Source organism: Sus scrofa, chromosome 15 (genome assembly GCF_000003025.6).
Source record: "Sus scrofa isolate TJ Tabasco breed Duroc chromosome 15, Sscrofa11.1, whole genome shotgun sequence".
Lineage (NCBI taxonomy): Eukaryota > Metazoa > Chordata > Mammalia > Artiodactyla > Suidae > Sus > Sus scrofa.
Genome location: NC_010457.5, coordinates 85,536,827 through 85,561,582, shown reverse-complemented (window position 1 = coordinate 85,561,582; position 24,756 = coordinate 85,536,827). Strand labels below are relative to the sequence as shown.

The window sequence follows — 24,756 nt, the reverse complement described above, 5'->3', positions numbered from 1 at the left end:
CTCTCTTAGAGTGTAATAGCTCTTCTACAACATATTTTATAAAAATAAATTTAATTTTTTCCAATGTCTTCCTTATTTAAAACATCTAACCATGTGCTACATTTAACTTCAGAATTTCTTTTTTTATGTGAAAATATTATTCAAATAAAAACTAGTAAATATGAATAAGGAAAGTTTTCATGCATGAGATAAAATTTTGACATATAGTCATATTTGTATTGGACCCATCTAACCTGTCATGGTGATACAATTGCTCTCTGAAACTGAATCTCTATCCATAAGTTATAGTTCTTCCAAATTAGCAAGATAACTATTTATAAATATAGAAATAATGTTTTACCAAATAACAGCATAGGGCAGCCTTTTGTAATGTCTAAATGAGCAGGTGGCACAGAAACAAAAATTGTTTTCCCGGGCTTGGTTCTGGAATTCTTTGAGCTGATAAATCCTATTAAAATACTCTAAGAAATGAGAAAAGACTGAGAAAGTTACTTTGAATTCCACAATACTGATTTATACTGCATAGGAGAGTATTATTATTAAACTCATAGATTGTAAATAGATTTGTGAAAGTATTACACAGGGTTACATTTTTAGTTCTTCACCTTTAATTTTATAGTCTTATAATTTTATGTTTAATTTCAGGACAGAAAGTGACTATTCATGACAAAACAGAAATTAATCTAGTTTCATTTCGTCGTACAATTTATCTTGCTATTCAGTCAAGGTAAGGTACTGTAACTCAGTTGATTCTTAGTTTTAACAGGGTGGGGAAGGAGATGGGATTATTTGGAATGTGATGACAGAAAACTGAATACTATTGCAGGGATTCTCCAACTAATTGCCTCTCTACCGCCATCCCAAGCCCCAGTTTTATAAGGATTCCTACTGTTGGTTCTTCACTTCAAAAGCAAATAGTCTTTACTTATTTAACTGTTATCTAATTAATTTTTTTTCAGCCAAGTCATTTCTTATAGTTAAATATCACTAATAAAAATTTGAAAACAATTCTGTTACAGTTAGCACAGTATTTAATTATGCAATGGAAGTTTATATTTTATTTTTTCTAATTTGGTTTCTAACTCTAGTTCTAAGCAGGGAAACATTATTATGACGACGTTTGGACACTGATTTGTTCAACAGATGGAAATGAATATAAATGAAAGTAGGAATTAGACTTAGGAAGGTTTTGAGGACCCTTTGAAGTAATGTAAACAAGAACTACTATACTATGAAAACAACCTATTGCCTTTGAAGACTGTGAATTTGGTTTTAAAGAAAAATAAATGAAAATATTAAATGCTCAGTACATCTGTTGTTTTGAATGGGAATCAACCTATTAATTTAGTGGGCACAGTGTTTATATTTTTTACTGGAGAAGGAATGTTTTCTGTTTTGTTTTGTTACTAAGTTTTGTATATTTCCATTTAGTATGATGTAATAGCAAAAATGATTCATAAGTAGGAGTCATCTTGTTTTTGGTCTGTCTGAAAACTTTTTGGCCTAGATTCATCTTCAAAAAGAGAAATATTAAACAGCAAAACATTGGTTAGATTTTTTTTTTTTTTTTTTGGTTTTCCTTACCTGTTTCTTTGCCTTTCACATGAAAGAAACTATTAAATATTTTTTATACAAACTTAAAGAGGAGAAATTTTTATTATAGGTAGCTATTCTTAGAGTTTAACTTTGATTTGTCCTTTTTTAAGAAATGCTGTAGTAATCAGTTGTAAACAGTGGATTTATTGTTTAAATATTGCTATTAACATTAGCTTTGAGGAGTTCCCTTTGTGGCTCAGTGGTTAGCGAATCCAGCTAGGATCCATGAGGATGCAGGTTCGATCCCTGGACTTGCTCAGTGTGTTAAGGATCCGGCATTGCCGTGAGCTGTAGTTAGGTCACAGATGTGACTGAGATCCGACATTGCTGTGGCTGTGGCATAGGCCAGCAGCTGAAGCTCTGAATCAACCCCTAGCCTGGGAACTTTCATATGCTGCCAGTGCAGCCCTAATAAGAAAAACAAAAACAAAAACAAACCACTGGGCTTTGAAGAATTATACAGTGGAGCCTTTTGAATGATTATTTAAAAGAAACTTTGTTTCTTTAGCTGACCTAACCTTGATAATCTCTGAATTACACAAAACAATTTGAAAAACTAAAACATTATTGGATAATTGACAACCACTATTATATGATATTATATAATTATATTTTATATGATATATATTAAATGCTATTTATATATTATTTTTTATGATATATGATGTTATATGATATTACATATTATATATGGTATTATAGAATATGGTACCAATTCTAGTAACAGTACAATAACTACTGTCTTATGTATTTTTTATTAAGAGTTCTCAGCCCCTAAATGCCTAGTAAAAATAATTTTAGGCAAGAAAAACAAAGACTTTGATAAAAAGGTGTTTAAAAGGTCATGTTTGGGAGACTCATGTAATGGGATTATAAAACATAAAGTTATCAAACAAATATCAGTCTAGATGAATAAGTAATATTGTTATAAAAACAGCTAAAGTGGTTTACTTTATTTTTTTAATGGAATAATACTCAGCACTAATGATGATTTCAGTTAGATACACAGAGTGATTATTCATGAGAATTTAAATTGGGTGTATTTATGGAAAGCCTTTTGGTGGCATGAATCAATAGCTTAGTGTGATTGATTGCCTCTTTTTCATTGTATTTCTTTAAGAATTATATGATCCCAAAAAGTTGTTCACAGAATTATTCTATGCCAAAAAGGGGGTGAGGGGAGGGAGAGAAAGAGAGAGAATCTTATTGCCCAGTATCAGTAATCAAATATCCATTTTATGCCACCATTGAAAATTAGGTTAATAGAGAATTAGTATTGATGTGGGCAAGTAGTCTTATTTAATGTTAGGTGAGGATAAAAACTAATAGTGTAGACTACCTAGTACCATGCCAGTGGTGTTATCTTAACCATAGGTAGACATTCTAGAAATAATCCATTAACATATCAATAGTGGTTATCTTGAGAGGACATTGGATTATTTATATGAACTGTTCACTTTTGAAAATCTTGTGAACAGAACTGTGCTGGCAACTGAACTATTTGGGGATTTTATTTTTTTACTTCCTTTCTTTTTAGACCTACTGACTGATTTCACCAGTGCTTTTCTTATTCTTCTGGCTCTTTACATAGTCTTTTATTTATGCAAAACATGAAACCATACAATTAGCTTTGCTATTGAAAATTAGACCTTCCTATATATTCTTGCTTTTTTTTTCAGGACCACACCCACAGCATATGGAGGTTCCCAGTCTAGGGGTTGAATTGGAGCTACAGCTGCCACCCTACACTACAGCCACAGCAATGCAGGATCGGAGCCATGTCTGTGACCTACAGCATAGCTCACTTCAACGCTAGGTTCTTAACCCACTGAGCAAGGCCAGAGATCAAACCCGCAACTTCATGGTTCCTAGTCGGATTCGTTTCCACTATGCCACAACGGGAATTCCTATTTATTCTTAGTTTAAAGTGATGTTCAGCAGTCTGATGTTGTGTTATTGAAGCTGTACCATCGGAGTGAAGTGGAACTACAAGGTCCTCAACAAGTCAGTTTCTTGGATTAGCAATATCAACAAGCCATTTGTAAGCATGGTTTGAAAACTGGCATCATGTAACATCCTTTTTTTTAACCCTTCTCTCAATCACTATTACTTTGTGTTAAACCTGGAATTCATTTGGTATAAAATACCAAGCAAATTTAATTTATTTAATATTTATGTTTAGTGCAACTTCAAGACAATCATGTGTAGGACGTCACCAAATACCTTTAAAATAAAACAGGAAAATAGACTGTCATACCTTCTCCCTAATATTTCACTTATTAGATAAAATAAAACTTGTAAAATTTTTCCATGAATTACTGACTTGTTTTTTTCAGAAATTGTAGGATTTTTTTTTCCCCGAGTACTAATTCTGTTTTTTAAAAAGTGGAAACTAAAAAATGACATATCTTTTTAAATACTTCGTGGTATTACAATATTATTAAAGTTTGTCAACTGCAATTTAACTATTTTAATCTTAGTGCTAGGTATTGTTTGATATCATCTGTTATGAAATCTTTTTTGATAGATTTTTTTTTTATACGTCTTTTTTTTTTTTTTTTTTTACTGTTCTCTCATCCTGGATTATTAACCTTTTTATGCTTCTGAAACCCAATAAATAACAGAAGCTGAAGAATACAGATGAACTATGAATTCATAATCATTATATTTCAGTGGGTGATTTTTTATGCTGCTGTTATCAAAAGATACTAGCATTATTCCTGAATCAAGTTCACATTGAGTCTCATCATCCTCTTTAGTGAAGCATATCAAAGATATATTTCATGCAATTTATTTGAATGTTGTACAAAAGCAATTCTTTGTGAGTGATTTTGATTATTTACTATTTTGATACTTAGTTTTTATGTAGGGTAGAAGCCTTGTGTTTGGGTATGAATCAAGATAACTTTTATTTTTTTTATTTTTTTATTTTTTTTGTCTTTTCTAGGGCCGATCCCACGGCATATGGAGGTTCCCAGGCTAGGGGTCCAATCAGAGCTGTAGCCGCCAGCCTACACCAGAGCCATAGCAACTCAGGATCCAAGTCACGTCTGTGACCTACACCACAGCTCACAGCAACGACAGATCCTCAACCCACTGAGCAAGGCCAGGGATCGAACCTGCAACCTCATGGTTCCTAGTCAGATTCGTTAACCACTGAGCCATGACGGGAACTCCCTCAAGATAACTTTTAAATTTGGTTATTAAGCACTAGATGTCATGCTGGGCTCCTGGAATATCTTTCACCTCTTCCTGACTTGGATCAGACAGAAGTGGAAATATTTAGGAGTGTAATAAAAATTTGTCTACTTTCTGCACATTCTGGTCATTTTATATAAATGTAATTATACTGTATGCAGTCTTTACGTCCGGCTTCTTTCACTTGGCATAAATTAAGGTCCATCCTCATGGTGGTATGTATCAGTACTTCATTCTTTGTGGAGTTAAAAGCTATGTCTCTTTTTTTTTTGTCTTTTTGCTATTTCTTTGGGCCGCTCCCGCGGCATATGGAGGTTCCCAGGCTAGGGGTCGAATCGGAGCTGTAGCCACAGGCCTACGCCAGAGCCACAGCAACGCGGGATCCGAGCCACGTCTGTGACCTACACCACAGCTCACAGCAATGCCGGATCGTTAACCCACTGAGCAAGGGCAGGGACCGAACCCGCAACCTCATGGTTCCTAGTCAGATTCGTTAACCACTGCGCCATGACAGGAACTCCAGCTATGTCTTTTTTATATACACAACACAATAATATGAAATCATAGTAAAAAAAATTATTTAAAATAATTATTAGAATAAGATTCTTGTATATGAAAGAGAGTGACAGTTTAACTATGCTGAAAGTTTTTAACCTAATTTTTGTAACCATTTTTCTCTACAGTTTAGATTTTGAGGAATGTGCTCACAAATTGCTGAAAATGGAGTTTCCTGAGAGTCAAACAGTAAGTTAATACTTTTTTTTCTATTAAGGAATATATATTGGTTATAAAAGTGTTTAAGACATTTAATAGGTTTCATGAATTGAAACAGTAACTCATTACTAAATATTCATTTTTTAAATGTAGGTTTGCTAAAATTTTTAGGTAACTTAAAACTTAGGAGTCTTGCAGTGCTTCATATATGTTACTCATTCTGGTGACTTAAATCAGCTGCTTGGATGGGCTGTAGGAAAAGGAAGCAGTCTCTCTGAACCACCACACTTCACATAAATTTCTGAGTGGTTTCCTATAAATCAAATGGTGGCTTAAATACAGTAGAAAGTTTGTTCCTTAATGAATTACCCGGTCCACCTACTTTATGCACTAAAGCATTTTTTTGTCATAGAAATTAGAAAGATGACCGTACATGTTGTTACATTGCTTTCTTTGGGTATAGAAGAATCTATACCATTTTTATTCATTAATTCATTTAACAAAATGTATTCAGCATATATGTCAGGCACTCTGCGGGATATCACGGATTCAATAATCCATAAAATACATATTTTAGCCTCCTCTTAGCCCATGTGAGTAATAGTCTTATAACTCACTACTTCACTATTCAGAGTATCATGAAACCCTAATGCCAAGGAAAATAAAGACTAGATTGAAAAGATTATCAAGGGTGTTTTTTTCTAGTTGTATTCTTATGTATATTGCTCCCTGCCCATCTAGATTGTAGATCCTTGGAACCTGAGCCAAGGCTTTCGCATTGTTTTCCACATCTTCCCTTACCTGTGGTAGATTCAGCACAGGTGGAGAGTATCAACTATATACAGTCTGTTTGGTTTCTGATTCTTCTAAAAGACCTTGATTATCTGAGCTGAATTACTGTTGAGTATAAAGTCCTTTGTCTTGGGGCTTTTAAATATGTTCTGTTCTAGGGATGGGCAGACTGTGGTCCAGGGCCACTGCCCATTTTTGTGAAGTTTTATTGGGATACAGCCATGCCCGTGGGTAGATATATTGTGTGTGTCTGTTTTCACCCTATAGCAGCAGAATTAACTAGTTGCAACAGAGATTGTATGGCTGCTAAAATCTAAAATGTCTACTATCTTTTACAGAAAAAGTTTTTCCGTAAACTTTTTTTTTACAGAAAAAGTTTCCCAACCTTTGTTCAAGAATATAGATTAATTCTTGAAATGCCAAAGTGTTGGATTTTGAAGAGGTGATTCTTTTCAAATTTAAAAAATTATTTTTTCCCCTCTTTATTTATTGGTATGTTAATAATAGTGTGCCTCATAGTATTATGGGTGCACTTGATATGGTGAATTGGAAAGGAATAAATTAGTGAGTCAACTTTTAAAATTATAATTGAAACTAAAGTTACAGAATGCTCTTGTCACATTATTTGAGGAATATAATTGTCATCATAAATTTTATTAATATTAATCCAGACCATTGTTGCTCTAGAAGTAACTTCAATGTATTTTGATAACATTTGGAAATTGGTCTTAATGCATCTATTTTCATATACTCAAAATAATCTTATAAAATCACTATAATATTTAATTAAAATGTTAAAATATTTAATTATCATATGCCACAGGGAGTAACTCTGGTAATTGCATTTAGTCTAGGGAAGAAAGTAATTTGTTTTACAGGTAGTGATGACTTTAATAGCAATGCTGTCAGTGCATTACCATGTTATATTGTTTAAAACCTAATTAACTGTTATCGTAAAATACAGTATTAGTAGAAAAACTTGAAAATGTATTTTAATACATCAAATAAATATTATATGACACAACTCAGAAAAGTCTCATTTAAGTTTTTAATACTATATTAAATTTTGACAAAATACATCTCTTCAGAACTTAAACATTTATAAACATTTTAATTGAGGCAATGTATGACTAATCTTAAAAAATCTAGTAATATAATTATATCTGAAAATAACCTTATATTTTGCAGAGAGGCCTTTGAGTAAATAGTTTTATAATTAGATTATCAGCTTCTAGAACAGCTCTGTCCCACAGAACTTTCTGCAGTGATGGAAGTATTCATATTCTGCACTGTTTAGGACAGTGGCCACTACATTAGTCACATGTAGTTTTGAGTACTCAAAATGTGACTCATGTGATTGAGAAACTAAAATCTGGATTTGTGTCACGTTAAGTAATTCAGATTTAAGTAACTGCATGTTGCTAGGGGCTACCATGCCTGACAGCACAGTTCTAGAATGTCTATTCTGTATTTTTCCATAATATCTTTGTTACAAAGATGTATGCGATAAATAAACATTGACCTAATTTTTAAAAATTTGCAATAGTTACTTAAGTTGTATCTCATGTTATTAAGTGACAAAGATGTCAAAATTTGTAGTTAAAAATATGAAAGTAAAATTAAAAGTAAAAATGAACTGAAATGATATACATTATATTTTATAGATTTCTATTTGTAAAAAGCACAAATAAATTGCAGTTACTGTATTTAGAAAAAATAATTTTAAACTTTTGATAAGAAATGTTTTGTAGAAAAAGATATTTAGTCAAGTCTACAGATATTTAGTGGTCAGAGAATGAATTTGTGCCTTTTTTTAGTTTTGTTTCCATTGATTTGTTCATATGTCTGAGTTTCCTCATCTATGAAATTGCTATAATCAATACATATTTCATTAGGATTATTTCAGGAATTAGTAAATAATATTAAGTGTAAATCATTTGTGATGATGGTATTTCCTAATCTTGGATTTATTCTTGCACTTCTTAGGTCAATAGAATTTTCACAAAGTAATTTTTTCAAAGCACATAAATAACTGATTAGACATTGTGTTATAACAGGAGTTTAATGACTCCATCTCTTTGTATAGATCCATCTATTGACAGATCTATATTCATAACATTTATTTTGTTCTTTTAAATATATTTTCTTCTTTATCATCCAGAGGGTCATTTAACTCAGCATTGAAGTTGTGTCCATTTATGCCTCTGTAAAGACTCATTATGATCTGTCTTTTCCATACTAACAAAATATATTCATTAATAATTGGGTTTAAATCTTCAAAAGGTGTATAACTGAATTGTTAGATGTCATATTGTTAATCTGTATTTAAAAGACATATTTATAAAATCTTTTTACTTTTGTTTTATTTATTTACATAATTAACTTATTTTTGGAGGCCCTACTGGGATAGAATCTTTTTAGAATACAGTATATTTAGTCTCTTTTTGGTGTATCTCTTTCATATACGAGGTTTTCTTGAAGTAGTTCATGCTTATACAAATTTAGAATTTTTTTGTTTTTTTGTTTTTTTGTCCTTTTTTGCTATTTCTTGGGCCGCTCCCGCGGCACATGGAGGTTCCTAGGCTAGGGGTCGAATCGGAGCTGTAGCCACAGGCCTACGCCAGAGCCACAGCAACGTGGGATCCGAGCCACGTCTGTGACCTACATCACAGCTCACGGCAACGCCGGATCGTTAACCCACTGAACAAGGGCAGGGACCGAACCCACAACCTCATGGTTCCTAGTCGGATTCGTTAACCACTGCGCCACAATGGGAACTCCAAATTTAGAATTTTATAATTGATGTAATTAGCATAGATGACTGAAATTTCTGTCAGCCAAACAGAAGCCTTTAAAAGACTATAGCCTTGACATAGATTGATTTTTTTTATTTTGTCCTCATAACTAAAGTTCATAAAGTTGTGGAAGTTTTGTGTTTTGAAAACCTTACTTTAAAGTTCAGGCTATCTCTGTCATATTGATAAATTATTATACAGCATGGATTCATTGTGCTTTGAATCATTAATGTAATTTTTTTTCCAAATAGAAAGAACTCTGCAACATGATACTTGATTGCTGTGCCCAACAGAGGACATATGAGAAATTTTTTGGCTTATTAGCTGGGGTGAGTTCCAACATCATTTTTCTTGTTGGATTGTGATGAAATCACAAAGGGAATTCTTAACATGAGTGTTGTGAATTAATGTGTCTGCTTTATGGTCTAGTCTAATGTAATAACATATCTTTCCTGAAAACAAATTGTTCACCCCTCAGGTTCCCCACTCTCTGCAGCTTCCTCCTGTCCCACTTTATTTTTGTAGTGCCGTAACATTACATATCACTCTTCCAGGGCTTTGGGAAATTCCACATGCTTTTTGACAGTTTCCCAAAGAGAACAATTAAATGCTGTCTTTTCACAATTTCACAGCAGTTTCTGAAGTCAAGTACATGTTCAGGCAGCACAGTAAAGGATGAGCTAAAATACTTTTTAGAATCCAAACTCTACTCACAGAGAAGTTTATTTTATGCAAATGTGTATGTCTGTGATCGGCTACATGTATAATTTTGTTTTAGCATATAAACCCCAAGTACCTAGGGATAATACGTATTATCTTACTTTTTGAGCATCCCATTATACAGCACAAAAAGGTTATATGATATACAAAATATTGATTATCTTTTGATTGAATAAATCTAGAAGGCTTTAATAATGGTATTGACTTTTTCTTAATTTATTAGCGATTTTGTATGCTAAAAAAAGAATACATGGAATCCTTCGAAAGTATATTCAAAGAACAATATGATACCATCCATCGCTTGGAAACAAACAAATTGAGAAATGTTGCTAAGATGTTTGCTCACCTTTTATATACTGATTCACTTCCTTGGAGCGTAAGTAGATGGGTCAATATATTTGTTCTTCTTGGCTAATCCCCTGTTATTCTGAAATAGATTAAGTATAACATAGCCATACTTTTCCTATGTAGGAAACATACTTTTAAATGAGATGTGTAGCAAACTTTTACTATAATGGCTGTCTTTCAGGTTATATTAATGTGACATGGGATCATCAGCTAAGTAAATAATATATGAGTGTAAGAAATATCACTGTGAATGATATTAACAACCCAAAATCACAGTGTTTTTTAATAGTGATGGCTGGGAGCATTTTCATCTTCTCTGTGTACACATATGGGCACACACACCCATATTCACATATACCAGTTGTTTGGTGGCATATGAGCCTCTCAGTAACTGCCGTTTCGTGAGGGAGTAGCTATCAGCAGTCTCTCTAGTAGGGACGTGAGACGTGATTATTCTGTCAGGATGTATTTTTCGTAGCATCCGTTAAAGTTGAATAAGTGATAGGGAGAAGATCCCATAGTCATAATTAGAACAAGGAAAGGTATTCTTGATGGGAAAATGTACACTGTGTTAGAATTTGAACTTCACTCATTAAGTTGGCACTTAATTGTACAGCTACTGTTCATTCAACAACCATTTGTTTAGTCACCAACTCTTTGCCTAACTGAGTGTCCAGAAGAATTTTATATGATTCTTATTTCAAGGATCTTAGTACTATGTCAGAGAAGAGATAAGATGCCTGTAGTAATAAGACAAAATAAAACCTGATAGGTTATAAGAAAAACAAAGTTACTGAAGGAATTGAAAAAAAAAAGAAAAGAAAATTATATACAAGAAGAAAGAAAAAAGGGGATCATATTTTAGAATACCATAATCCTGTGGTAGAATGAAGCAACATCATTGAGCTTGTAATCATTGGGTGAATTTTTGTAATACTAAGTGCTAAGTGTGCCCAGCTACTTTAATATGCATTTATAAGCTGACCCAAGAGGTATAATAATTTTTTACTTCTTTTTTTCCCTTTTCTCTGGGAAAAAGGGAGTAAAAAATTTTCAACAAATGAAACAAATGAGCTAGTGGAACACAGAATCCATCAAACATGGAGGTTGCTTTTATTTTTTATTTACCCTAAAATATCTCTATGAGCTTTAGGTTTTCAGCCCCAATCTTAGTATTCAGAACAAGCCATCACTCTTTGTCTTTATAAAACTATGGCTTGATGATTTCAGTGGCATTTTGTCCCCAGACTCTCATACATGCACATTTTAATGAGTGAGTTTTAGGAACTAGTAATCTTAGCACTATATGTTCAAGACAGTATCCTCCCATCTATAAAAAGCACATACATTACTCAAGAAAGAGAATGAACTCTTTATTTCTACAGCATCTTAACATTTTGAAAATTAGTATAGAGAGGCAGTCTTATTTCTTTCCAAGAAATAATATACATCATCTTAAGATATTTAGAGATAATTCTGATTGAAGATGAGAACAAATTGTAATTTCACAAGAAAGGAAAGTTATAAATATTGGTCACTTTGTCTTACCTTTTAAACACCAAAATAAAAATGTTTTTAAATTTTAATTTTCAGGTTCTTGAATGTATAAAGCTGAGTGAAGAAACTACTACATCATCCAGTAGAATTTTTGTGAAAATATTTTTCCAAGAACTGTGTGAATACATGGGTCTTCCTAAACTTAATGCAAGGTTAAAGGATGAGTAAGTTTGTTATTCTTTTTATTCTTCCTGCCCTCAGAGGCTTTACCGCACTTTAGCAGAGGAAATCTACCCTTAGTGGTAAAAATACAAGTTCTCATGATAGTTTTCATCCATTCGTTGCCACTCTGAGTCTCCTGTATTATGTGGTACGACATGAAACTTGATGATAGTCTAGTTCTAGAGAAAATTCAGAATTAATACCTCTTTTAATTTAGTTAGAACTTTTGCATGCTCACTGGAGTTTTCCAGCAATGAGTGTTTTTAGTTTTAGTTTCATTTTTACCCTAATTTTGAGCCTTAGAATGCTAATTTTTTACTATCAATAAATTACTGTGAATATATACAAATGAGTATCACTCATGAAACTATTCAAATTTTACACTGAACTAGGGTTTTGTTCCAGGACTATCAAATAATATCAGCTTTCTTATTTACCATTTATCCAGATTGCCCGTCACCACTCACTTTGGCTTCTGTTCCATTCACACTCCTGAAGTCCTTTCTCATTTGTCTTAGTGACCACCTGCCAGTTCCAGGTGGCCTCATGCCTCTTGACTTCTTGGCCTCACACTGTTGACCACTTGTTCACTGTGGCTCCTCACTTTCCTTCATTGTGCCTTCCTCCCCTCAGTCTCTCTCTCTTGAGCCTCCCCCTCCATTGTTCGCTGAAAGTCTGTCCTGGCTTCTGTATGCTCTGGGCCAGTCCATCCCCTTCTCCTGGTTTCATGTACTTATTTATTGGTCCCTATCTGCTTGGTCAAGTTCACATAGTTCCTCTCCACACAAGTTCTGTAAGTTTACTCACCTCACAGAATTATCTCATAAGTTGCCTTCAAGCAGAATCTTAACAGCAGCACTCTGCCACACCAACACTGCCCAGCTTGTTAAGTAGTTCTGGCTCGTTCATGCATCCTAACAGAGCTGGGTATTCCTTCTCTTGTTCTGTCCATCAAACTCTTAATCATTCTTCTTACATTAAATTACCTTTACTATGAAGAATGGTTTTTCCTAACACTGCTGGTTAGGCCATTCAGTGTGGCACTGAAAACCACATTATATTGTCAATGTTTTTCTGCCTGTCCCCCTCCCTAACTGTAGTGATTGCATACAGTCTTCATCCTTGATTTCTCTTTTGTTGACTGCTTCCTCCCCTCCTCCAGTGCCTTGCAGAGCACTCTGTGTACATGGTATGTATATACACCAGAAGAGAGGGTTTTGGGGGGGGGTTTGGTTTTTTTCACTTTTCTGCACATATACTCAATGTATAATAAATAGACATATATATAGGTTTATATGTGTTCTATATATATATATTCTGAGTGTATAAGAGTGAATAAGAAAGTTTTTTAAAACCCTCTCTGTTATAGAATTATAGTAAATTATGGCTTGACCCTACTCATTTCATTTAGATAGCATACAACCAAATAAATGATTTTTAAATCACTTAATTGTATTTCATTTACTAATTTAATATATAGAAAATCTGAAAATGCAAGGATTAATATAAGGGTTTTACCTTTTTAACCAATCTGTTTTGTTCATTTTCTTTTTCTTTTTTAGAACTCTGCAGCCATTCTTTGAAGGATTATTACCCCGAGATAACCCAAGAAACACTCGGTTTGCCATCAACTTCTTTACTTCTATAGGTCTTGGAGGTTTAACGTAAGAATTATTTTCAGAAATTTATTCACCTTACAGAATTTCTCACAGTTGCCTTCAAGGCAGAATCTAATAGAAATTTTGTTTTTAATTAGGGATGAATTGCGTGAGCATCTCAAAAATACACCAAAGGTCATCGTGGCCCAAAAACCAGATGTTGAGCCCAATAAATCCTCCCCTTCCTCTTCCTCTTCTGGATCCTCCTCCTCCTCCTCCGATTCTGAATCCTCTGCCTCTGATTCGGACAGCAGTGACAGCAGTTCAGAGTCTTCTAGTGAGGAGAGTGATTCTTCATCCACCAGTAGTCAGAGCTCGTCCTCAGGTATCAAAGCTCATTTATAATTAACTCTGCCCTTTTCTCACAAGTATATTGCTGGTGGTGTTTACAAGGGAAGAGAATCATTTGATTGCTTATTTATTTTAGACTTCACTTGTTTAAAAGCCACAATTAATAATATAAACACTCATCTATCACTATTGCAGTCCATACTGAATTCAGTGTTTATAATGCTAAGATTATCTTTTGAAATACTCTTTATAGAAATGAAGATAGTCCACTGCAAATAATTTATTTGAATGCTGACTGAAATGCCATTTCTAACTTCTGTCATCTAGTTTAAGGATTAAGCTTTCCTGATGTTTATATTTTCAAGAAATTTTAATTTTTCACTTTTAATAGTGAAGCTTTATGTTAGTAATTGCCACATGCCACACATTCAGTGCGTACCTTACAAGTGAACAGCTGTATAAATTTTCATAAACAGAACACATCCATGTAGCTCGGACCCAGAAGTTCTTGTTCCCTTCCTAGTTGTTACCATTCCTCTCATCCACTGCCTCATGGCAGCTACTGTTCTAATTTGTAATTATATATTAGTTTTGCCTGCTTTTAACTTCAGAATTATATATTATGAACTCCTTTATGTCTAGCTTATCTTCTAACATGATGCTTGTGAGATTCATCCATGCTATTGCATTTAGTTATAGTTCATTCATTCTTGTTGTCGTAGTTTTTCACTATACGAATATCCACAGTATATTTAACATTTATCAATGGAAAATTAAATTTTTAGTGTTCCCATGAATACTCTTGTACGTGTCTTTTGGTGACCACATGTATATATGCCTTTCTGTTGGGTATGTAACATACCTAGAGATGGAATCGATGGGTTTTAGGTTGTATAGATACTGTCAGATGGTTTTGAAAACCAAGTGGTTATTCCAGTTTACACTCCCACCAGCCATGTATGAGCTGACATCTTCACTAACACTTTACTTGACTGTCTTTTTCATTTTAGCCATTTTGTTGGGTGTATAATGTTATTGCATTGTGGCTTTCATTTGCATACCTTGATCACTTAGTGAAGTTGAGCATCATTTTATATATGAGTGACCATTGGATATTTTCTGTTTGTAAATAGCTGTTCAAGTTATTTGCCCCTCCCCTCATTTCTTTATTAAGTTGTCTTTTGTATTGATTTGTAAGAACCTTTGTATATCTTCTGTCACAGATATGTATTGCAAATAACTAGTCCCGTTCTCATCTCAAGCCTTGCGTGGTTGCCGGAGCTCTGCTGGTCTCTCTGTCTTTCAGCAGCAACCCTAATGCACAAATGCTTGCAGAGAGAAAGAGGCATAACTCTTCTAATGTAGAAGAGTTGGCCCTTCTCTCTAATGTATTTATTTACTTATTTATTTTCTTTATTTTATTTTATTTTCCCACTGTACAGCAAGGGGATCAAGTTATCCTTACATGTGTACATTACAATTACATTTTTTTTCCCCACCCTTTTGATGAGTATCTAGACGAAGTTCTCAATGCTACTCGGCAGGATCTCGTAAATCTATTCTAAGTTGTGTCTGATAAGCCCAGGCTCCCGATCCCTCCTACTCCCTCCCTCTCCCATCAGGCAACCACAAGTCTTTTCTCCAAGTCCATGATTTTCTTTTCTGAGGAGATGTTCATTTGTGCTGGATATTAGATTCCAGTTATAAGTGATATCATATGGTATGTATTTATTTTTTATTTTTTATGAACTGATTTTCGGGTTTTTTTAATGGCCATGCCTGTGACCTATGACATTGCTGCGCCTAGACTGGATTCTTTAATCACCGTGCTGGGCTGGGGACTGAACCCACACCTCTGCAGCAACCCGAGCCAGTGCAATCAGATTCTCAACCCACTGTGTCACAGTAGGAACTCCCTTGAAGTGATTTTTGACTTATAAGAAAGTTGTAAAAATGACATAGAGAATTCCCATATAGCCTTCACCCAACTACCTCTAATGTTGGCATATTATATAACCATAGTTCAGTTATCAAAACCAAGAAGTTAACATTGGGAAAATACTATTAGCAAAATAGTAGGTCCTATCAGAATCTCACCAGTCTTTGCACTGATGTCCTTTTTCCTGTTCCAAGGTCCTTAAGTCTTTTGCAGTCTGTGGCAGTTCCCTCAGGCTTTCCTTGTTTTGGATGGCTTTGACCCTTTTAAAGTCCTCTGGCCACTTGTTTTGTAGAATGTCCCTCAGAATCTGTCTTGATGTTTTCTCATAATTAGAATGAAGTTATGCATTTTTAAATACCACAGAAATTATGTGTTGTTCTTAATGTGCCTTACTGAAGAGTTCATAGTATCGATATCTTATTGGTGACATTAACTTTGATTACTTGGTTATGATGGTACCTACTGGATTTTTTCATGGAAATTGTTTTTTTTAGTAAGTTAATATATTGTAAGGACATAATTTGATACTATGCAAATTTCTTCTTTATCCTCTAACTTCAGTCTTCAATTTTATCATCTATCTTTGGATCTTATCTATAGCATTTATTACTGTAGTGTTTGTCAAATAGTCGGTTTTCTTTTTCTTTTTCTTTTTTTAGGACCACACCCATAGCATATGAAAGTTCCCAGGCTAGGGTTCATTTTGCAACTGCAGCTGTAAGCCTGAGCTACAGCCACAGCAGTGCCAGATCGGAGCCATGTCTGCGACCTACACCAGAGCTCACAGCAATGCCAGATTCTTAAACTGCTAAGTGGGGCCAGGGATCAAACCTGCATCCTCATGAATACTCGTCAGGTTCTTAATCTGCTGAGCCACAATGGGAACTCCAAATGGTAGTTTTTCTATTTGTCTCTTTTCTTCTGTGTTTAGTCATTCAGTTTCTCCTGTAAGAAAGAGTTGTCCCCTCCATTTACTTATTAATTCAACTATATATTCAATCAGTGAGGACTCATGGATATTTGTTATATTCTATAGGTTAAAGTCCATTTATTTTGTTGTTCGAATCATTTCAACTTTGGCAATTAGGAGTTCATTCAAGTTGACTCCTGTGTTCTTTTAACATACTTTCATCTTTTTTTGAGCACTTCCTTCATAGCACCTCAAGATGTTCCAGATCTTTAGTGCCTTTAAACAGAAGATGTTAAATTTTCATCTGGCATTTCTAGTTGTTTTCAAAAGCATCGCTAGCCTTTCATAATCTCTCCTATCCTCCTTAGAAGGGGAAGTGCTGTAATAAAGGATTTTTCCAAACATACCATTTTTTTGAAAAGGTCAGTGTTGTTTTCCCTAGGGGCAACTCAGCTTTCTTTCATCATACCATCTTAGACTGAATAAGAGATAGTCTGTCCAAAATGCGCATCATGTCCTGTTTTTCTTTAATGCGTATTTCAGAGAGGTAACACCTCCTCCCACCCCCGCAGGCTTAGTAGGTTGGAAGGCTAGTCTTTAGATACTTGTTTTACATACTATGTGGCATCCACAATTAGAGGACTCTCGGTGTTTTAAATTAATAGAGCAAGATTCCATTTGCTCACAGGAAGTCTTATTTTTGAATTGAAATATACTAACATTGATCATTTACCATTCACCTCTGAATTCTAAAGAATTTGTTATTTTATATCTGTTTTGAGAACAGATGATAGCACAGCATGAACTGCTACAATAAGGAAGCTTGCTGATTCAAAATTAATTTGCCTCGTCATACAATTTCAGTAGAGAGCTTTCAGTTTTATCAATAAAATATTAAATAGCATAAAAGCAGTATGAACTTCCCCCAAATTAGAAGATTGTAAAGCACACAGCAAAGAAAGAGGAGAGTACGTATTATTAGAGGACCCTGGTTTTAGTGTCAAGAGGCACCAAGAGTGGCATATAGCAGGGTCAGAGAGGTCTTGATTCTTCACAGAGCCAGATGGTTTCTGCTTGGGTAGCTGCAGCTCAGCTGAGCTGCTTGATGGGAACCAGAGAAATAGGTCCTTAGTGGCTAACCAACTGACTGTGCCAAGGGTAGGCATTTCATTTAGCAGGAAGTTGGTACAATAAGGTTTGAGTGGAGATAGGACAAGGGTAGACAACTCTCCACCATATTTTCTTCTTTCAGTATTCATAGGAATTTGACAGAAATTTTGGTCATCTCAGCACCTTTGATGATATACCCAAACTAAATAACACATAAATTTATTTTATAGCTTAAAATGGTAAGATGTTTTCATTGTGCTTCTCTGGTATTCTTATTTGTGATCATCTCAATAAAGTTAAAATATTTAAGGCCCTCTCAGAATAGTTTTCTCAGAAATCAAGCCTTATTGCTCTCTTAAAGCTTATGATTGTATCTCACCATAGCTTCTCTTTGCTATAGTACAGTTAGTGCTTCTCTGATAGAAGAACTATTATTTTTGTAGGAAGAAGTTTTCATTTGAAAAATATGTATTCATACTGTCAAGCAAGCCCAGTCAATCCCACTCAACCCACCTTTTAGGAAGTGATGTTGCTGGCATGTGTAATCGTTGTATTTTAATTATGTACCAGATCCAACATAATATATCTTATGACATAATGCATGTGGGCTGGAATTTATGTTTTGGATAAAATTTGTGGGTGGAAATGTACCATTTTAGTCACTAAACTAAAATTTTTACATTTTCTTATAGTTCCTTTAAAATCCCTATTACTGTTTTGAGTCCAAGGTTCAAAACAATACTTTGGTAACTAATGTTAATATGTTGTATATTCTTAAAAAATTACATCTTGTAAAATTCTCTATGATCAGACTTTGCATCCAGCTTATCTGAATTACTAAACCTATAATGTATCAATACATGTGATTTTTCAGTTGTGAAATTAAGATTAAAATAAAAGCTAACTATATCATTTTACACATGCAGCTAAAGATGTAAGAAAGAAGGGACAAGGGAATCCCAGAAGTAAAGAAGTAGATAAATTAATCAGGAGACAACAAACAAATGATAGGAAACAAGAAGAAAGGCGACCAGAGCCACGGCACCAGGAAACGAGGACTGAGAGAGAAAGGAGGTCAGAGAAACCCAGAGATAGAGATTCAAGAGATCCTGCAACAAAACACAGTTCTGACAGAGGGGTTCCTTCTGAGCGAAATAGCTACAGCAGAGCCATGAATGACAGAGACTACGAAATGCACATAGATGTGGAACATAAGCACAGGGACCCCAAAAAGAAAAGAGGAGAGAGAAGAAATTCTTTTTCTGAAAATGAGCACAGACACCGAAATAGGGACAGTGAAAATTTTACAAGAAAAGAGAGGTCCAACTCAAGAGAAAAGAGTAAAAAACATTCAGGTTCTAGAAGCGATGAAGATAGGTATCAGAATGGTGCCGAGAGGCGATGGGAAAAATCTAGCCGATACTCTGAACAATCCAGAGAATCAAAGAAAAATCAGGACCGACGAAAAGAAAAGTCTCCAACAAAGCAAAAAAAATAATTCGAAAAGAAAAGTCTCCAATGAAGCAAAAAAAAAATTCTGCGAAATTACAGAAACTGAACATGCCTTATATTCAGTTGAAACAAATTATTTTTTACATTGACGAACTTTATAGAGAATTCTTGTATAAAGTCCTGATTTGTATTTGTACATTTAAAAAATGTTTTCATTTTAACATATTTTATAACTGATACATCTCAAGGCCCTCCACATAAAATTATTTGAAGAGTTTCACCAGAGAGGAATGTTATTCTTGCTTATATTTTGTTAATAAAATGATCAAATGCTCATTGAATCAGTGATTTTTTTTCATTGACAAGTTTTTTTTTCTGATAATACTGTCTCCAGTTGTTTATAGAATTATTATAATGAATTATTAGTGGCTTTTTATTTGTAACTGCAGACCAAAAGAGGTGAACCACTTCAATTTAACATTTCTGCTTTGTTAATTAGATGATATAAACCCTTCTTAGGAGCTGCCCTTTTTTTTTTTTTTAAAGTAGAGAAATTATTTCAAGTTTCATATTATGGCTTGAACAAAATAGATGTGTGTAGTTTTTTTCACAAGTGGTGAAACTAGATGTATGTTAGTCTTTAAACAGATACACAGCTATATTATTTATAATTAGGGCTTCTCTCATTGATGGCATTTCTTCTTTCTGGACTGTTAGATTAATGTTTAATCAAAATTTTTTGTGACTACTGCCTTTACTCAGTCTTGAAGTTATATCACTGTTGGTAAGTTAATATGTATTTAGTTTTTAATTTGGATTAATAGATTGGAAAACATACAATCATGAAACGTGGACAAGCCGAACTGTGAAATAATTTTTCTAAGAATTTTAAGGGTTTCCATCATTGTAACTCTCACTAATTAAATATGTGACTATATTATTTATTACTTTTGAAATAAAATATTGCCTCTGAAATGTTAGATTTGCTGGCAGACATTTAACCTTATTTACTAAGTAGACTACTTGTACTTGTTCACCTTAAAAGTACATAAAATCCATTTTAGCCTATGTGCAGGTTCAAGAATAATAGGACCACCATTTTAATGTTTAGCTTTCAAGCACACTGACTCAATATGTTTTCTATTTTTGCTGTTTAAAACTTAACATAAATAACAATAAAAGTCCATGTCAATAAATATTATCCTCTTGTCCTCCTCTCCCCTCTGTCCTCCCAAAGTATTCATTGATTAGCATTTTCTCCAACTGTGGTGGTTAGAAGGTGGTGAGTTGTGATTAGAATGGATTGTCATGGACATAGTACCTTTCGCAGAACTGTGAAGCTCAGCAGATTGGATTTAAGGAGCACATAGACTATAAGCCCTAAAGGAAATAAATAAGTTAATTTTTTTAACTAAACACTGATCTTTTGACTAAAACCCTGACAACAAGGAAAAAATCTGTGGATTAGACATTCTATTTTCTTCACTGCAACCCTAATTTAAAATTTCTTTTCTAAATGTAAAAGTGGGAAACTATTCTTTTTACTGTGTACTTAAGATTCTAAAGTGTTATTAGATTATTTTTAAATGTAACTGACTGAGCTACTAAGGTCCTAAGTCTGTTCTAGGGATTAGAGATAAAACAATAAGGCAAACAAAGTCTCAACTCTCATGAGATTTATAGTTGGGAGAGAGAGCAGTGAAAAACAGTAAGCGACTAAGTACCCCATGGTAATGAATCCTCTGAAGGAAAGAAAGGACAGAGTGTGTGATAATGGATTTACATAGGAGAGTCAGAGGAGAGCTCTGACGAGGTGGTGTTTGTTGTGGGAAGAACCGAGGCAGGAGGAACTGCTGAGGCTTAGATGTCTATTTATAGTGGATATTTATTGCCCAGAAATTTTTAACATTTCCTGTTCTACTTAATGCAGCTTTTTTTACTCCTCACCATTTTATTTACTCCTACAAAGGCAGTTAACAGAACACCTAACTACCTTCAAACGGAAGTATTTAAGTACAAGTGAGTCATATCAGGACATAGTAAATAGCTTGTGTGCAGAACTGCACTATCCACTTTATCTGCATTTCTACAGCATCAAATACATGTTCACATACACCATCTGCCACTTAGGCAGATTTTTCACTTTCATCCTTTTTAATATGCAGGCAAGAAAAATGTTTGTTATCTCTAATTTTTTACTTTTTAGGATTAGCATTTTGTAGGGATCACCTGGGTTGTAGATACTTTGCATGCATTTTTCATTGTTTTTCAGTCTCTCAACTTACTTGCCTCCAAGGTTCTATTCCTCCATCCTTGCCACATCCCTAGCCCCCAACTCTCATAGTCATCCCCTTCGTGTTGACTTTACAGTCCATACAATCTGAAATCTCTCCTTCAAGCTTCACATTTTGACCACTGCCCCATTCAGCTCATCTGCTTCAATGCTGCTATTCAGGCAGTCTTTTTACTTCATCACAACTTTATATCTATTGCGTTTGTTATAATGTTACCCCCTCCCTCTTCACATCCCTTGTTCTTTGGGCCATCATTTGTTAGATGAACAAATGAATAAACTAATTTCCACAAAATAACCCTATGAAAATTGGTTGTGTCTCCCTATATTACAGAAAAGTCAAGTCCAGGGACATTAAGTTCAGGCCACAAAGCTGTTAAGTAGCAGGACCAGATATTAGCCCAGGTCTGCTTCATTCCAGAACACAACTGGAGGATGGCCAGAAGCATGAGAGTATTTGAGTAGCAGCTCTGCCACCTAACAGCTATGTGGACATGGGCATATTATTTCAAATCTCTGACGTCTACATTCATCTTTAAAAAGTTTATTCTGGGAGATTCTGTCATGGCTCAGCAATAACCAACTCGACCCCATGAGGACGTGGGTTCAATCCCTGGCCTTGCTCAGCGGGTTAAGGATCCAGTGATCCCATGAGCAGTAGGTTGCAGACACATCTTGGATCCCATGTTGCTGTGGCTGTGGTTTAGGCTGGCAGCTGTAGCTCCAATTTGACTCCCTAGCCTGGGAACTTCCATATGTCCCAGGTGCAGCCCTAAAAAGCAAAAAAAAAAAAAAAAAAAAAAAAAAAAATTCTGTCCACCTTACACAGCTGTAGTGATGATTAAATGAAATAAAGCAGTCCCAAAGCTAGTAATACATAGCATAAAGTGGGCATTCAAAGAATACTAGTTTTCCTTGTCCCCAGCATCTAGTAAAAACTAAGGAGAAAATTGAGGTTCATTGACTGACTCATGATTGCTGTGTTATATCTCATCTTTAATACAATGCTTTAAAAAAAAAAAACTGTTAAAACACCTACACAGAAGATTAATGGATTTTTCTAGAATCAAAGTGTGAGAAAGAGTAATTCTCCAGCACTTTCCTCCTGTTAGAGTACTTCATCCCCAGATGTGTGTATCTTTTTAATTTAAGGCAACCAGCTTTTTATACCCCCTATTTCACCTTTCTCAAATGTGTTGTCAGAAAGGGATAAAAATAGTTTTGGTTATTTCTGATAGTTGTGAGTGAATTTTTTTGTTCTTCTAATACTTTATGCCACTTTCATTTCGACTCAACTCGTGGTTTTTTTCCCCTAATTCATGTCTGCCTTACAAATGTATACTTTAATGCATTAAGATCTTTTAGAACACTGATTTTTTTTTTCCCTGAGCTCGTTCTCAGTTTTTCCAGTGTAGTCAGATGTCCTTTCTGATCTTTCACATTCTTTCATTCTATTCCACGTTTATTCCACTGAATGTTTCTTCTTCAGTCAAGCAAATGTCAATGTCCGCTGATACTTTGGGAGAGAACCAGCGTGCCCAGTGTGACCTTTGGGAAAGCTCTTTTCCCTTAACGTGGACATCTTCATGAAGACACTAACAAACCCTAACTGAAACACTTCTAAATGGTCTTCCTGGCCCTTATTCTGATCTCTTATGTCCCTCATCCTTTCAGCCCTGGATATGCTCTACAACCTCCATTTATACTCACCCACATGTTTCTTTTAAATGTCCTTAAAATTTTTTGAATACTATTTCATGTTTCCAGTTAGAACACATGCTTCTTAAAGTTAGTCCTATCTGTGCATCGGAGGATTTCTAGAAATAAATGTGAGGCCGTCCCCTTACTGCTGTGACTCACCCTCCTCGGTGCACAAAGCTATGCTCTTTGGGGCGGGGGGGGGGTGTGTGTGTGTGAAACTGTTGAGCTCACCCGAGGCCAGCTTTGCGCAGGTAGAATAAGAAAGCAGATACTCAGCTAAACAGAGTCACATAGGGTGTGCATGTTTGTGTGTACATACAGAGGAACACAGGCTTGCTTTTAGAAAAAAGACTGAGGTTCATACAGAGTAATTTATTACCATTTAAATTGGCTAACTGCACATTTAAGTCTGATTTAAATCTCATTTAAGTCTGACTTCTATCTCACCTATACCATTTGCTGTTTGTTGACCTGCAGGCATGTCCTTGAATCTCTGTGTCCCCATTTTTCTCATCTATAAAATGATTTTTAATAGTTGTAACTCCTACAAACAGTGAATGATCTCTGTGGCATGCTTAGAACAGGGCCTGGAACTAAGTTCTCATTGTTACTCTTTGTGTTATTATTTTCACTAAAGCTGATATGGTACTACTAGACCAAAAACTGCAAACTCAAATACCTACAGGGCCAGGTGGGTGACACAGTGGACACAGTTATGAGGTGATATATTGGAGTCATTTAAAAGCTGCACCAGATGCTCAGGTCCATCCAGTTGTGCTTGTTGAAAAGCACAAAGCTTGACAAATCTGCCTGGTCTTTAAGAGGATTAAAGAATATGAACTTTTGATTGTTCAGTGTTGACAATGACATTGTATAAGTTTAAAACAGCCCAAAGATTATTGAAAATCCAACAAAGCAATCTCAACAGGTACATTAGCTTTTGAGTAACTGTTCTGTGATTCAACTCTAGACCCTCAAAAATGATCCACTACTCACTTTTGCAATGACACTATTTATTATACAAAGAAGATTATTGTTTTAGTTATTGCTCTTAGTAATAGTGGGGAAAGATCCTTCATCTGTCTTGAGAAACCTTATTATTCAATAGTCCCCTTAGCTAAATTACACTAAAACTTTTGTCAAATTTCAGTCCTGCATTTTATTGTCCTATTCCCCATAATGTCATAAATCCAAAATACAATTTACTTTTCTCAGATCTGCGCATTTTCTAACTTAACTGCGATTGATTCCACCAATCTCTCATCACCTTTTGCATTTTCAAAGCCATTCCCCTACTCTCAAATTGCCAAATTCTATCAATATTGCTTTTGCAAATCTCTGCATATGTCCTTATCTTCCCACCACAACTGCCACCACCTTAGTTCTGGCCCTTTTTACTTTGTGGTTGGAGTTGGACAATTGTTCATTGATCATCTACTGTGTGCCAGGCACTGTTCTGAGGATATAATGAGGAACAAGGAAACAGACGTGTTTTCAGTTGAGCCTAAATTCTTCCAGAA

The 24,756-nt window shown here is 34.7% G+C and overlaps 1 protein-coding gene across 3 annotated transcripts in view; it reads left to right on the top strand.

The window, feature by feature from the left end:
* CWC22 (CWC22 spliceosome associated protein homolog) overlaps positions 1 to 20,425 on the top strand; it is a 64,680-nt gene extending 44,255 nt beyond the window's left edge. For 2 of the 3 annotated variants that reach the window (XM_013984315.2, XM_005671989.3), the window contains exons 13-20: positions 646 to 727; positions 5,478 to 5,538; positions 9,347 to 9,424; positions 10,039 to 10,191; positions 11,757 to 11,884; positions 13,445 to 13,546; positions 13,639 to 13,865; positions 18,717 to 20,222. In XM_013984315.2, the coding sequence (XP_013839769.1) occupies positions 646 to 727; positions 5,478 to 5,538; positions 9,347 to 9,424; positions 10,039 to 10,191; positions 11,757 to 11,884; positions 13,445 to 13,546; positions 13,639 to 13,865; positions 18,717 to 19,288 (1,403 nt within the window). In that variant the 3' untranslated portion in view covers positions 19,289 to 20,222. Of the gene's footprint in view, positions 1 to 645; positions 728 to 5,477; positions 5,539 to 9,346; positions 9,425 to 10,038; positions 10,192 to 11,756; positions 11,885 to 13,444; positions 13,547 to 13,638; positions 13,866 to 18,716 lie in introns of all 3 variants that reach the window. The other variant, XM_003133514.5, reaches the window with a different exon arrangement.